This window comes from Rattus rattus, chromosome 5 (assembly GCF_011064425.1).
Source record: "Rattus rattus isolate New Zealand chromosome 5, Rrattus_CSIRO_v1, whole genome shotgun sequence".
Taxonomy (NCBI): domain Eukaryota; kingdom Metazoa; phylum Chordata; class Mammalia; order Rodentia; family Muridae; genus Rattus; species Rattus rattus.
Window position 1 is genome coordinate 135,602,969 of NC_046158.1, and position 15,801 is coordinate 135,618,769.

A 15,801-nucleotide genomic window follows, 5' to 3' on the forward strand; every position below is an offset into this window, starting at 1 on the left:
CAGCCTAGTCTATAAAGTAAGACCTTGTCTTAAGCTCCACTACCACCACCTCTCCCATGCCAGGAATGGTGAGATATGTCCCTAATCCTAACCCCGAGGGTGTGGAAGAACAGGAAGACCAAGAGGTCAAAAACTGAATAACCAAACCAAAGCAGTGAAGCTGTTACCTCAGTGCTTGAGAGGCAAAGGCAGAATGTGTGCTGGAGTTCCAGGCCAGCATGCTTTACACAGCCTGTTCTAGACCAACCAGAGCTACATAATGAGACCCATCTTTTTTTTTTTTTTTTTTTTCTTTTTTTCGAGCTGGGGATCAAACCCAGGGCCTTGCACTTGCTAGGCAAGCGCTCTACCACTGAGCTAAATCCCCAACCCTGAGACCCATCTTAAAATCAAGAAACAAGACTATTCTTCCACCAAATTGTTGAGTAGTGAATAAATGGTTAAAATCCAGACCCACTGTGTCTAGAATAGTGTACACTAGGTAAGGTAACCTGGAAGATCCTTTGCTGTGCTGTTAAGCAGCCATTTTCTGTGTGGATCCTGAGCTTGTTTTATATATAGTCTGATGATCCTTGGAGGACTTGGACTTGGTTGGAGTGTTTCAGCTTTTCTAAATTTCATTATTGTTCCTGGAGCTTTAATTGCCTTCAAAATGGCATACAACTTTTACTTTTGTTGAAAGCACACATTGAGACATCTGTGGTAGCCCTTGGTGGTAGCCCTTGCTTTGGGATGTGCCTCAGCCTGGATTCCAGTTTCCATTCTAAGCTCACAGAGGAACTTGAACTCTGGCTGGCCTTTCCGTTATGCCTTTTTCCCTTCAGTTTAGGGTTGTTGATTGCTGTTTCACTTCTGTGGTCATCCGTGGTGTGGGGCTGCAGCTGTGCTGAGAGAACTGCATGGCATAAGAAAGGTCAGGGACCCAGCAGCAGTGTGGCGGGCAGGAAATGCCGTGAGTGCTGCTTCCCTGAAGATGAAGTAGCTCATTTCTGGCAGCTCCTAAACTAGATATATTCCCTGATGGCTTATATTCCCTTTCATTATGAATCCCGGATAGTGGGAGATTGTCTCAATGTTGTCCTGTGCCTACCTAGGCCTCTCCAGCTTAGCAACCCCTAGGTCTTAGCCTTCTTGTTTTGTTTGTTTGAGACAACAGGGTCTCATTATGTAGCCTGGACTATGTAGAGCAGGTTAGTCTGGAACTCACTGAGATCCTCCTGCTTCTGTTTTCTGAGTGCCTAGCTACCTTTTTTAGATTGATTTCTTTACTGTTATGTGCATGGGTGTTTTGCCTATGTATGTGTATTTGGTACGTTGGGAGGTCAGAAGAGAGCATCAGATCTCCTGTAATTTCAGTTACTGATGGTTATGAGCCACCATGTGGGTGCTGGGAGCTGAATTCAGGTCCTCTGCAAGAGAAATGAGTGCTCTTAACCTCTGAGCATCTCTCTCGCCCTAGCCTTATTTTTTGTTTCCCTATGCTGAATATCAGAATCATCTTGCATCTTAATAGCCCATTCTAGTTCACTCTTGTTGATCTGTGTGTGTGCGTGTGTGTGGCGTGTATGTGTGCGCGTGCATAACTTACGCCATAGCACAGGTTTTAGGTGTCAGAGGAAGACGTGTAAGAGTTGTCCCTTGTTCTAGTGTGTGTGTCCTGGGGAGGTTGTGAGGCCTAGTAGTACTCGCCCTCATCTGCTGAGCCATCTTATTAGCCCTTTGTTTATTTTTGGAAAAGAATTTTTTTGTGTGGCTAAAACTGACTCAAACTCCTGATCCTTTGCCTTAGTGATGCTCGTGCTAGGATTGCTGAGTCTCCCGGCACTGTACAGCCCCCCTTACCGTTCACATATACCCAGCTGCTTTTATGAGTTGTGCTGTGCCGTGCTCCCTAGGAATTTCAGTTGGTAACTGGACGTTTATTTTTTATTTTTTTATAGGAATTTCAAATAAACCAGCAAGTGCTTGCTTGCTGGTCTGACTGTCGATTTTATCCAGCCAGAGTCACTGCTGTGAACAAGGATGGTAAGGTGTTCAGTTGTGGTTGTTTCTGCTTCTGCTCTAGGGGAATTTTATAGTATGAGTACTTAATAATGTGTCAGGATTTATTACCCAGCAATATGTTTTCAGCTGGTACTAGGCATGTTTCTGTCACTAGCAAGAGATTATAAATGGAAAGAAAGCTGGATATGAGGGAGGGATTTCCTATAGGTTCACTCTCCATCAGCAAAAGAAAGAGAGAGAGAAAGAGATGTTGGGAGGAAGGAGATTGATCCTTTGCTGCTAAATTTCAGTCATTATTTCTTCAACTAAGCACTGTGGATTCTGCTGAGAGATCTGTGGTTTTTTTCTCTTTAGAACTTCTTGATATTTTGGCAAAATAGATATCATTCATTGTTTATTTGTGAACAGTTTACAAATTAAACATCAACAAACATTTGAACATATGCTTTGGATACAAGGTGACTAGGGTGGAAATTGAGATGCCAAAATGGGAACCCCATGTGTGGTTGCCTAGCAGTATTGAACATTTGAGAAGACAGGGCAAGGAATTTGATCCAAAAAGATGCATTTTTTGAGTACAAGGGAGTGGTATGGGGCGTGGTTTGTATGATCAGAAGGGACTCTGGGTCCACACGATGTGTTTCCTTAGCATATTCTATAGGATGTCTGGGTGTGTGGCCCTGATCTCTGGAGTGAATGTTTTGGGCAGTCAGAGTCACGTTGTGTCAGGTCAGGGGGCTGAGGATGTAGCTGGCGATAGAACACTGGCCTAGCATGCACAGGGCCCTGACCCAATCCCAAGCACTGCAAATCAAAAGAAAACAGAAAACCAACAATGACCAACACTGCCCTTTTTGTTGTTGGTTTTGTTGTTGTTGTTGCTGTGGTTTTTTTTTTTTTTTTTTTTGAGACAGAGTCTCACTATGAACCCCTTGGCTGTTCTAGAACTCAAAGAGATCCTGTTTGCTTCTGCCTCCTGTGCTGGGGTTAAAGTCATGCATACCAGTGCCTGGCTCACATTGGTTTTTCATTCCATGAAGTTGTTCAGCTGTTTATTCAGTACTCTGCCAAGTATTGGGATGATTAAATTTTGTCTGGGAATGGTCGACATTGTCTAAAGAGACCTCCAAAGTGACATTCCTCCAAAGTGACAATAGCTAAGCAATTACTGATTTTCCGGTTCCCGTGAAGTGCGTTTGGATAGCTCCATCTCTATGTCTTATATTTAATATATATTATATATTCCAAAATTACATCTCTAATTAGTAGTGTTTTTCACATATATCCTATGAACAGCTTGTTTTGGGGGAAAAGCTCATATATTAAAAGTCTTTGAAATAAAACTAGTTAGGTCAAGATACATCCTGCCTCTCCAGAGTCTTGTTTCCAAGATGGTCTTTCTTCATTTACCGGCTTCTGTGGCTGAGTGTGCTTTAGGTTCTTAAAGTGCCCATAGCTATAGGGCGATCAGTCAGGATGTTCTTCCCTCCAGTAAGATTCACTGGAGATGACTCTTTTGGGGAGCATCAGCCCTTCAGCTAGGATGAAAATTTGGGGGAGTTCTGTGAGTCACTCTTGAAGTAACAGCAGCAGTTAGCAGGGGGCATCTTTTGTTCCCGTGCTGGCGAGTTCATGGGGGGCAGAACTGGAATAGATGGGACCAGATACACAGAGGCAAGCAGGGGCAGATTGAGGAAGAGGATTTCTGGGACTTTGTAGGGAGGCAATGATCTCTTAGAAAAGTAGAGGGGTGGCTTCGTAGAGGTCACAGAGGTCCTAGGAACTGACATTTTACATGTAGTATGTGCAGAGCCCTGAGCTTGGCATCATGACAGCAACCAGAAGACTTAGAAAGGCAGAATGAAGCCAGTGCACAGTGGGGACAGAGGACATGGTGTAAGAGCAGGACAGATCAGACCGATCTTAATAAGGGAGGGGTGTGGGTGTAAAATACGTTTGAAGTCATTAAGGAATAAACACCATTGGGTATATTATTGGCTGTAGTTAATTAGCAGTTTTAAACAGCTTTTAAGCTGGGGCAACTACAGTTGGGCATGGTGGCACATGCCTTGGGAGGCTAGACTAGAACTAGATGATCCCAAGTTTGCAATCAGCTTTGGGCTACATACTGAGTTGGAGGCCACTGGGCTATACAATGACACTGCCTCAGGAAAAAACACAACACAATGACTCAAACATTAATAAAGTAACTGGGGTAACTAAAGCTTTGCAAATTAAAAGGCCAAATCTTTTCTGTTGTTTATTCATGAGCTAGGTTTTCAGGAGAGTCTTGCGGCTGTGGGCTCAAATTAGCCGCTCTAGTGATTGGTTCTATAGCTCTGACTTGATTCTGCTTGCTTTGTTTACTTAATTGAAAGACGTGGAGACTGAGTAGAGGTCTCTGCTGAGGCCTGTCTATATTGCGCTAAAAAGCCTTGGTGGTTCTTGAGACTGATTGAAGAGGGAGGGTGAGAGGATATAGAGTGGACTAAATCCTGAAGTGGGAGGCTAGCAAGGCATGCTGGAAAAGTTAAGGGAGTGAAGCTGGTGATTTCTTTCCTCTAAGCAGTGTGTCACTCTGCCAACTGGTTCTTAGTATTGTCTTTGAGGCTGGCAGAGTAAGGGGCGCTTGTGGGCGTGGTTGCTATAGTGCTCGACTTGTCTGCTTCTGGAACCTGTAGTTTTCCTGCCTCAGCCTCATCTGGGTTACAGGCGTTTGCCATCTTTTCCCATCCTCTCTATCCCCCTCCATCCCTCCTCTTCACTTTGGTTTTTCAGTCCTGGGTATTAAACTCAAGGCTTGGACCAGGACAGTGCTCTACCGCGGAGCTATATGCTCCAAGCTCTTGACTGTATTTCCCTTCCTATCCTGGATTTTTCCGCCTGCCTCAGGTGGTTTGCTCAGTAGCCACATGGGACCTGTGAGGAGGAGGCAAAGCTCTGCTGGCTGGCTGGATGCTTTTCGATTTCCTCTGAGCGACTCTGTCTAGTCCAGGCTGCTGGGGGAAGCGGAACCCAGGGCAAAACATTCATCTTCAGCTTAACTTTCTCACTGCTCTTAGCTTCCTTGGGGGTTTCCTGAGGCAGAGCAGGCCCTGGGAGCTGTGGGCAGTGAGGGAGCAGCATCTACTGTCATGGGGGGTTCTGATATGATTAATCAGCCCTAAATAACTCAAGAGCTTCTTAGGGAAATTGGTTAACACTTGTTGGGTGGGGGGGAAGCGAGCGCACAAGCAAGCAGTATTTGTCTTTGGGGGGCATGTGTGTTTGTTTGTTTGAGGTAGATTCCTGTAGCCGGGCTGGTTTTGAACATACCGTGTAGTTGAGGATCCCCTTGACTGGTGATCCTCCTGCCTCCACCTCCAGAGAGTTGGGACTATGAAACCCTTTCATCCACCTGGTTTGGTTTTGTGTTTGAATTAGGATCTGACTTCAAGCTCCTGGCTAGCCTGTTCTTACTGTGCAATCAAGGCTGGTGTTGAGCTCATAGCAGTCCTCTTGCACCAACTGCTAAGGTTACAAATTCGGGCCACTGTGCCCAGTTTTTTTATTGGGTTTTGGCAGTGAAAAAAGAACCTCATTGTGTGAAGCAGCCATAGTTGGAAGCCATGTTACACCTCCAACTCCAGTTTATATAGAAATGAAAGATAGGATTCTGTGTTCAGAAAGTCAAGTAGTGTGTGTGTGTGTGTGTGTGTGTGTGTGTGTGTGTGTGTGTGTGTGATGAGTTAGTGAGTTGAGAGAGAGAGAGAGAGAGAATGTGTGTGTGTGTGAGAGAGAGAGAGAGTGTGTGTGTGTGTGTGTGTGTGTGTGTGAGAGAGAGAGAGAGAGAGAGAGAGAGAGAGAGAGAGAGAGAGAGTGTGTGTGTGTGTGTGTGTGTGTGTGTGTGTGTGTGTGTGTGTGTGTGTGTGTGTTTTCCTCCTCTTTGCAACTTTTTTTTCCTTAAGAGAATCTGGCTAGGTTTCTGAGGCTGGCTTACCTTTTTGGACTTAACTGCTCCTTCTGCCTCAGACATCCTAGGAGTTGGATCGTGTACTGCCCTGCCCAGAGCCACATGACCTTCACCACTGCTCACAAGCTTTCTCACTGAAGAAACTGCAAGTGACTAGCATTAGCAACAAGATAGGTTCCTTCCTGTTGGTCTTATGTTGCCCAGACTGGCTGGAGATTTAACTGTCTAGACCAGGCTGGCTTCGAACTTGAAATAGTTCTTATGTGGGTGCTTCCTACATGCTGGGTTAAGGGTGAGTGCAAAGACTAAGCAAGTCTTCCTCCTAATTAAATGCAGGTTTCTAGGTCACGTGTTCCCCTTTCCCCCAGTTCAATCTATTTTGGGCCTGTGCCTGGAGTTTGCCTTCACCACAGGAAATGCCATGGAAATGGTCTTCCCAGTCTCTGCAGAAGCAGTTCTTTTTTATTTCTTCTTTCTGCTGTAACTGAACCTACATTTGGAGTATGGGGAGGTTAGTACCTTGTGAATAGATTTGCAAGAAGGGAAATAAAAGGAAGACAGGCCCACTCATGCAGGATCTAACTTCCTTCTCGTCGTATTGTCTGTGGAGTGGTTAATGGTACACTTCTCTCAGTGTGACTTGCTGAGTGGTAATAATTAGAGCCACTTACTGATCTGTTTCCCTGAGACAGGCTCTAGCTAAGTAGTCTCCACACTCTGTTGCTTTTAAGACTGGGTCTTACTGTGTAGCTTGGGTTGGCCTAGAACTCATGCTTTCCTTGCTCCTGCTTCTCCATTGATAGTCTGTGCCACTATACCTGGTTGAATTTGCACATCTTATTCAGATGTCATACGAGGGGAGAAAGGATCTTACCATCAAGCTCATCCTCGTTTTGTAGGCAGGAAATGAAGCTCACAGGACAGAATTAACATGAATAAACACAAAGAACAGAGCTGAGGTTTGAGGGCTGTAAGGCTCTGGGACTCCATCTCCTGTAGTTCAAACCTGCCTGTCCAGAACATCCCAGCAGGGTTTTCCTGAAAGGTCACAAGTTGTTCAGTATGCGTGGGTATTCACTGATTTCAGTAGGGAAGATGTCAAGTGTACCCTTGTTTTTTTCTTTTTAAGATATGGAGTCGTTGTGTAGCTCTATCTGGTCTGGAACTTCCTATGTAGATCAGGCTGACCTTGAACTCACAGAGATCCATGTACCTCTGCCTTCACCTCTACCTGGGATTAAAGGTGTGTGCTACTGTGCCTGACTTTGCTCATTCTTCTGACTTGATTGCATGATTTAGTCATCTGCACAGACCCTCTTAGGTATTTTTGTTTTTAAATAATCTTGTGATGTCTTTCTTTTTTATTTAAGATTGATTTATTATATATAAGCACACTGTCACTGTCTTCAGACACACCAGAAGAGGGCATCAGATCCCATTACAGATGGTTGTGAGCAACCATGTGGTTGCTGGGATTTGAACTCAGGACCTCTGGAAAGCAGCCAGTGCTCTTAACCATTGAGCCATCTCTCCAGCCCAATCTTATGATGTCTTAAGCAAGTTTGTATTTTATTGTGGCTATCGTTGGTTATATGTTATTCATGTGCTGTGGGTTGGTATTCCTGGTAGGTAGATGGTTGTTGGCCTTTTAGTGCCTAGTAGTATCATGGGAGTCCTGACTGGGGAACAGGCCCTAGTTGGCCCCATGAAGTGGCTATGGGCCACGTACTGCTCTTGATTGGGACTCACTTGAGCAGTTAGAAGTCTGAGAGGGGAGCTAGGCTTGGTGGTTCAGGCCTACAGTCCCAGCTACTCAAGAAATAGGAGGATCTTAGTTCAAGGCCAGCCTGGAAATAAGATAATGAACTCACAAGACCAGTGAAAACAAAGCAAATTTCAACACACAGGTTCAGAGAGCAGGACACCTATGACTGGCATGCTGATTTCATGCCAGACAGTGGTTTTCAAAGTCCTGGAATCCTAGAAATTTCTAGTCTTCTCTCCTAGACCCGGACTTGTCCCTTTCCCCAATTACTAATCTTCTAGGTTTAGGTCACAGAGCCTGTTTATAGACTGATTTGGGGCTTGGGACACATGGGCTTTTCTGATTATGGGCTCAATATTGTAGCACCAAATCTAAATTTCCAACTCTAAATTTTGAGACAGGGAGGACCCGGGGCCTCCTGCTCTTATGTAACCAGTGAGTTCTAAGCATGCCTCACACTGAAAGTGAAGGTGACAATTTATGTCTTACGTTGGGAAGCTTAGTGAGACCCGTCTTAGAGAAAAGAGAAGGTGGGATTATCACTCTGGTTGGATGGTTTGGGAAATGTCCTATGCAGAAAGCAAGGCCAGTATTTAAAATAATAGCTCTGAAGCCTGAGGCATGGGGAGGAGGACCCTGTGGTCATCTACGTCTTCAGATGTCAGGGCTCTTTGTGGACGCTTGAGGTCATACGCTTGAGGTGGGAAAACATGTAGTTTTTGTTTTGACTGAATCTTGACATGTAGCTAGCTAGCTCTGGTTAGCCTGGCACTAGTTATGGGGGCGGGCCTTAGAGAAGAAAAGTTTGTAGAGCTTTTGTAGTTGGCTTCCTACACCACTTCTGCATTCTGACTGCTTCCAAGGTTGTCTGAAATGCTGAGTTATTAGCCTCAGAGGGCAAGGCTTCCTTTGTTTGACCAGGCACTGATGGGGGTGGGGGGGCTTAAGCTAACCAAGGTAGGTAGACCTTCTTCTGTGCCTGCAGAGGCTGGAAAAGGGTGTCATATCCTCTGGAGCTGGAGTTACAGGCAGTTGTGAGCCGCCTGATGGGGTATGCTGTGAACCTAACTCAGGTCTTCCAAAAGAGCACTGCCTGTTCTTCACCACTGTCCAGCCCTAGGGGAAATATTCTTTTTTTTTTTTTTTTTCCCTTTTCTTTTTTTCGGAGCTGGGGATCGAACCCAGGGCCTTGCGCTTGCTAGGCAAGCACTCTACCACTGAGCTAAATTCCCCTAGGGGAAATATTCTTTAAGTTATACATAGAATCTTGAAAGCAGCTTTGGGCCTTCCTGCAGATGTGGGCTAGGCTGTTGGTATGCGTCCTCCCTCAGATGTATTCCTTAGGCTGTGTTTAATGCGAGCAACGGGGGTTGGCTTATAGGCCTTTGCGTGTTGGGAGGATCAGGATTTGCTGTTTAGCAATGGGGCCTCCAAATCTTTGGCCAGAGTTTGGCCAGCTGGTGTTCTGGGTCTGTGGTTTGGACTTAGGCATCAAGACTTGTGCAGTGGGCAATAGGTAAAGAACTGGTCGGAGGTCAGCAGGCAGGTGTGGGTTTTAATTCTAACTCTTTTTGTTTTGTTTTTTGAGACACATTCTTACACAATATACCAGGCTGGACTTGACAGCCTACTGAGTGCTATGATTACAGGCATGAGGCATTATTCCTAACTTTAAGTTTGGACTCCCTGGCTTTTGCCATCAGGAAGTTAACTTCAGAATGAACCCCAAACAGCTGAAAATGATGGTCTGTTCATCTACTACTCTTAGAGCTTGAAACTATCTCTAAAACTAGCAGTCCCGCCTTCCTCCTGTCACTCTCACAGTCAGTTTCTTACAGTGTATCCCTGACCTATCTAGAACGCAAGGCAATCCTCCTGTTCAGCCTCCCAAGTGTAGGTACATGTCATTGTGTCTGATGACTATTTTCTTTTTAATGTAACTGAATTTTCTTTAATGGTATAGTCCTGGGTGGTTTACCACCCAGTATTTAAGTATTTAAGATTGAAGGAGAGGGCTGGAGAGATGGCTCAGCACTTAAGAGGACTGGCTGCTTTTCCATGAGACCTGGATACTGGTTTGATTGCCAATATCTTCATAGTGGTTCACAACTGCTTGAAGTTTTAGGGTATCCAATGGACTCTTCTGGTCTCTGTGGACATCTGATACACACTGTCTGGTGCACTGATGTGCATGCAGACAAACAAACACCACACATAAACCTAAGCCGACTCAAAGGAGAACTTGGTCTTGGTGTTGTTGTCCCTCATCTTTATTACTTGTCTGTTTGGTATATGTGTGTGTACATACTCCCTCCCCCACCCCACCTCCTTGCACCCCACCTTATTTCTCGAGATAATTCTTCTTACCGAACCTAGAGATTGCTGACTTGACTACAGCAGCTGGCCAGGGAGTGCCAAGGATCTTCCTGTCTCCGCCTCCTAGGTGCTGGCATTACAGGCTGCTATGGTTGGTCTTTTCTACATGATCCATCCCCTAGCCCATGAGACGTCTTCAAGGCCTGAATGTTGTGTCATTGCTTGTCCACAATCCCAACATCGAGGCAGGAGAATCACAATGAATTTGAGGTCAGCTTAACCTATCTGGTAAATCCAAGGCCAGCTTGGGCTACAGAGTATGACCCCATCTCAAACAACAAAAAACAAAGAAAAAACCTCACCTACCCCTACACAAGAAAAACACTAAAAAACCCCCCAAAAACCAACAAACAAGCAAACAAACAAAAAACAACCCAAAAACAGAGTTGAAGAAGAGAGATTGCTCAGTGGTTAAGGCACTGGCTATTCTTCCTCAGGTCCCAAGTTTGATTCCCAGCTCCTACATGGTGGCTCACAATCATCTGTAACTCCAGTTTCAGGAGCTCTAACGCCCTCTTCTGGCCTCTCAGACGCTGCACACACGGGACTCAGGAAAATAATTAAAAATAAGTAAGTCTTAAAACCCAGAGAAACGAGGTGTCTGCTTAGCACTCGGGAGCAGGGCCTACTGTTGCTCTTCTGGCAGACATTACCTTACAGAGTAGGCAGGGAAAGACTGGAGCTTAGACATTTGCTTTCATGGCCCTTCAGACAAGTCATTGCTGAGCCAGTGGTGTGGAGAATAGTTACGGCTTCTTTCTGTATGGAAGCCTGAATCTAACTGCTGCTGATAAGTTGACCAAGCCTGGCTGTGTGTTCTGATGGTTCCTAGCAGTTTCCTTGTGTGGTGAGGACACTGGTTTGTGATTGCCAGGAGTAAATGTGCATAAGTAGCTGCCAGCAGTCGTCAGTGGTGGGTCTCAGGTTTGTGTCTTCAGAACCACCTGGAGGACGTGTTAAAACCACACGCACCCAGCCCTCCTCATTCCGAGTCTCCAGGGCGTGGTAGTAAACTTCATTTCTCAAGAGTTGCTGATGCTGCTGGTGTGACCACTTTGAGTCTGGCTTTTGTGTACTGTGTGCTGTGTGAGGAAGACGTTGACTCATGAGCCTTTCTCCTAAGAGATCTAAGTGTGAGTTTCTGCAGGTGGCACATGAGGATTTCAAAAGGTCAGAGCAGGGGGAACTGGCCACTCTCTGGGAAACAGGAAGCTTTTACTGAACTGTTACTCGGTCTCATGTGAGCTGGCTGCCTGAGGCTCACTAGGTAGAAAGATACTTCTGTTACAGTGTGGAGATGGGTGTGCTGGTCTATGCTTGTGGTCCCCACACTCAGGAGGTTGAGGTCGGATGGTAGCTCCGAGATCAAGTCAACCCTTGCTACAGCCTGTAGCAGGCTGGCTTGAGTTACATGATGAGACCCTGTCTCCAAAACAAACACTTTGTGAATTGGCAAAAGCCAGCCTCACTGCTATCTTCAACCACAGAATCTCAAAAACAACAGCAACAGAAAGACAAATGGAAAAGTTACCGGTGCCTCAGTGGTAAGTAGTGAGTCTCTGAGCTGGTGAGCATTTGATGGAGAGGTAGGCTTGGAAAATAAGTGAGCACTGATTAGATTGAGCTTTGAGTACAGAGACAGGTGTTTGGACTTTACCTAGTGACCAGGCCCTGTTGAGGACTGGAGGAGAGTGGGGTAGGAAGGGAATGTGCAGTGAAGAGGTAAGAACGGGCATGGTGGTTTGTGGGGGGCTGAAGCAGAAAAATTGAGCCCAGGATACGGGCTTGACAGCATAACTGGGTCCTATTCCTTAGGGGGAAGCAGAGAGGTGGCAGGGAGTGCTTTATCCCCTATTACTGTCTTTTTCTTGTACCTCTTAGGGGTTTTACCTGAACTGTGTGAACCACTAATGATCTATTGGCAGGCCACTGGCCAAGAATGATTGTTTCTTACTTTAAATCCCCAAGACAAACGGGGGAGGCAGGCCATGGGTTAGTTCTAAGATGTACAAATTAAAAAACTTTGGTTTTGATGCAGCCGGTGAGGATTTATGTAGTTGGCTATTTCTCCCCTTTGGGAAGGTAAGATTTGAGGGGCTGGGGTGCAGCTCAGTGGTAGAGATGGCTTTAGCATGTGCCAGGCTGGTCTTCAGCACCAAGAAATCCAAGCACACCCTGCTGCTTATACAGGTTTCTAGCTTTGATTTTTTTTTTCACAGGATTCCTATTAAACAACTGCCAGACAACATTTACCCTTTTGGCCAAGATAGGTTCTCATATTTTGAGGTTCACAAACCTCTTTAAAAAACATAACTGCCCTTCAAGACAGAAAAAATTGTAAATATCACGCACTAAGGAGCTAGTCTGCATTTTTCTCAGTTCTTATTTTGTTTTACAGTTCTTTTTTTTTTTTTTTGCTCAAATTCAGTGCACATGTTTCATTCTTTAATGAAACAGCATAGAATTTTTAAAAGTGAATTCTGAATTCTATAGATAAAAAGCAAACCAGTCTTGACCAATAAATGAAGGGAGCTAAATTTGCCTTTGTGTGTGTGCTAGGCATTGAACTTGGGGTCTTGTGCATGCTAAAAGTCCTTTACCACTGTTCTGAATCTGCCCTCAATGTGATTCTTAAACATTTAAAAAACCACAGGTACATTTATTACGTTTGGAGCGCCTTTGTATATATTCTGTAAAAGTTGCTGCTTTCATGAAACAGCAAGTTAAAATCATGATATTTTCTTGAATTTTAGGTACTTACACTGTGAAATTTTATGATGGAGTAGTTCAAACTGTCAAACATATTCATGTCAAAGCTTTTTCCAAAGATCAGGTGAGAAATGTGGTTTTGTGCTTTTGTGTTCTGAACTATGCTAACATTGTACTTTGTTTCTCCAATAAAGACATTACATGTGCTTCTGACGACAAGTCTTTATTTCCTCCCTCTGACAGTCTCACCAGAAAGTTCTCAGAAGTTGTAAATATCTGTGTTTCTTTGTCCATTCCCCTTTCACAGATTCTCTTCTTTCAAAATGCTGAGTACAGCCCCATTGTTTGATTTCCGTTTTTCTTATTTCTTCTCAAGTGTCTTGAATGCTGTCCCTTTTCCCTTCTTCCTGCACCTTCACCCAACACAGGGGGCTCGTTGAGAGCTAGAGCATTCTCTCCTTGTCTGCCTGTGTTTTGACTGACTCAGGACCCTGGCTTGGGGCTTACTGCTTGTCTGTCTGTGAGCTACCTGTGCTTATTTTGCAGTCCAGTGTCCTGATGACCCATTCATCCTGCCTGAGCATAGAGCCCAAGTTCTGCTTCTGAAACATGGCCCCAGCTCTGAGTCCTCTGAAATACTTTCTTTATGATTTCCTCCTTTAGTCTCTTGCCTCCTCATGTTTTAATCCAACAAAGTCTGTGTACTGAGTGTCTTTTGGGCTCTTGTAAATTCTGGTAGTTACTAATGGTACAGCTCAAGCAGGGTGGTCAGAAGTTTTAGTTCTGAGACATCTTCCCTTAGTGGTCCCCCCTTAGGAAGTTGACCAGATTGGGGTACTCTGACTGTTGGGTCTTTTCAAGTGCTTTACTTGGTGCAGATTATACCAGGTTCTGTAGAAACATCAGGGCAGGAGAACTTTCCAGGAGCCTCAGGAATGTTTTTGCTTTTACTGGCTTTTCTCTAGAAAACCTTGAGAAAACAGTGAAACTTTGCCAAGATGATTGATGCTTTCTTTTCTCTTTACCTGTGTCCTGCGCTCCTGAGAAACTTCACCTGTGAGCTGTTTCTTTTCTTTTCTTTTTTTTTTCTTTTTTTCGGAGCTGGGGACCGAACCCAGGGCCTTGTGCTTGCTAGGCAAGCGCCCTACCACTGAGCTAAATCCCCAATCCCTCTGTGAGCTGTTTTTAAAAGTGAAGTTTTTGTTAACTTTTGTGAAATGAGTTGATACCCATGAAAGAACTGAAATACGAAGTAGATGAAATTGGTAAATCTGGCAGGTCCCAAGACTCCTCAGATAGCAAAACTCCAACTTTTAAAATAAAGTATATTTTCAGACAGAGTCTCCTCTGGTTTAGGCTAGTCTCTAACTCATAGTGATCTCCTGCTTCACCTCTCAAGTGCTGGGACCATAGGTGTGAGCCATGAACCCATCAAGTTTAACTGTTTACTCCGTAAATTGCATATGGGCCTGGGGTTGGGGAGCTTACCAAAGGAAGGTTTATGGGCAGTTAACTCCCTTCCCAGTTCCCAGCTGCCTCTGAGTGTCCCATCTTACCTCATTCCCAGAAGACCACCAAGACAAACTGACAGTACTCAGATGCACATGCGCATCAGCATACACATGCACACACATCCTGACCTGCCAGGAGGGCGTAGTCTTTTGACTCGAGATGACTGTCTAAGAGTTTTTCATACCGTATTGGAACAGGCCAACTTTGACCCTAGAACCATGTTACTCTAAAGGTTTGGTGATCTACACTTGAGTTATGTTTAATTTTCTGAGCTTATAAAAAGAATGTTTGCTTCTTTTAGAAGATTTGGAAAATCAGCAGAAAGAAAGCAAAACAGCCCCCTTCAGACAAAGGGTTCCTGCTTGTTTGTGTTTGCCACTTTGTGTCTGTCTTACTATTTTTTTGTTGTTGTTATAAACTTGTGTGTGTGTTATTCCCAAAATTGGAGTCAAGTGCATGCTACTGCGTATAGCATGTTCTTTTGTCTTAACAATGTAACCTCTCTCCTGAGGTTACAGCTTTCCGTAGCTCAGCACTGTTCTGTAGTTCACCTGTACTTCATGGGGCTGGCTTCCAAGTGCAAACCAGGCTGTGACGTCTGATTATTCTATAAGCAAACTCCATTTCTGGGAGTTGATTTTAGGTCAGAAGTAGAAACTTTCAAGTCTTTTGATCTGAACTGACATCACCCCCATCCAGAAGGGAGTGCAACTGCCCATTTGTCTCGACCTTTTTAGAATAATATTGGGACTTTAAAAAAAACCTCACTTTTCCCTGTGGGACAGATTTTGCTTTGACTGCTGAACAGTTAAACCTTCCTTTCCTGCTTCCAGGAAAATCAGTGGGCTTAGGTGTATGTGCAGGATCTCACAGGAGCATACTGTGGGTAGAGCCCTGTTCTCTGGGAATTTTGGAGAAGTCATTTATAAATAAACTTAATTGTAGTCTTAGAAATTCTAACTTTCAAAATTGGCTTTATTAGGAGACAGTTACACTAGGACACAAGATTTTAGGATGAATTTTAAAGTCAATTTAGTAACAAATTAGAAGCCATACTGCTTTTCAATGGAGAAAACACCCACAGCTCAGGAACCCAATAGGTGGCTGACTGGAGTGAGTACCACAGCTGTTGCTAGGGGAGGAAACTGAGACTGTTGGTCTGGCTTGGGCATTCTGAACAGTGTTTCTGTTAAGCTTCCGGTTACTAGTTTGGTTTTCTTCTGTATAAAACTGGGCATCAGTGTACACTGCATCTCTGCAAATCCCTGGATAAGGTTAAAATAGTTGTTAGAGATGCTGCTTCCAGTCACAGGTCCTTCTAGTTGGCATCCCTAACTAGTCTCATGTGGCTCGTCCTAGTAAGGGAGACTGCAGAGTGGCACAAGGATCGAGAGTGGCAGTTGTATTTAAATGCAGAGTTGGTTCTCAGAGCTCAGGTACTCTCCTGGTACTGTGCATCATGTGACCTGGCCTATGTCCTCTT

The 15,801-nt window shown here is 44.6% G+C and overlaps 1 protein-coding gene across 1 annotated transcript in view; it reads left to right on the top strand.

Moving 5' to 3' along the window:
- The window catches only part of Phf20 (PHD finger protein 20), a 105,144-nt gene that overhangs the window by 49,139 nt on the left and 40,204 nt on the right, over positions 1-15,801 (top strand). The window contains 2 exon segments of the mRNA XM_032904579.1: positions 1,941-2,025; positions 12,851-12,930. Of these exon segments, the coding sequence (XP_032760470.1) occupies positions 1,941-2,025; positions 12,851-12,930 (165 nt within the window).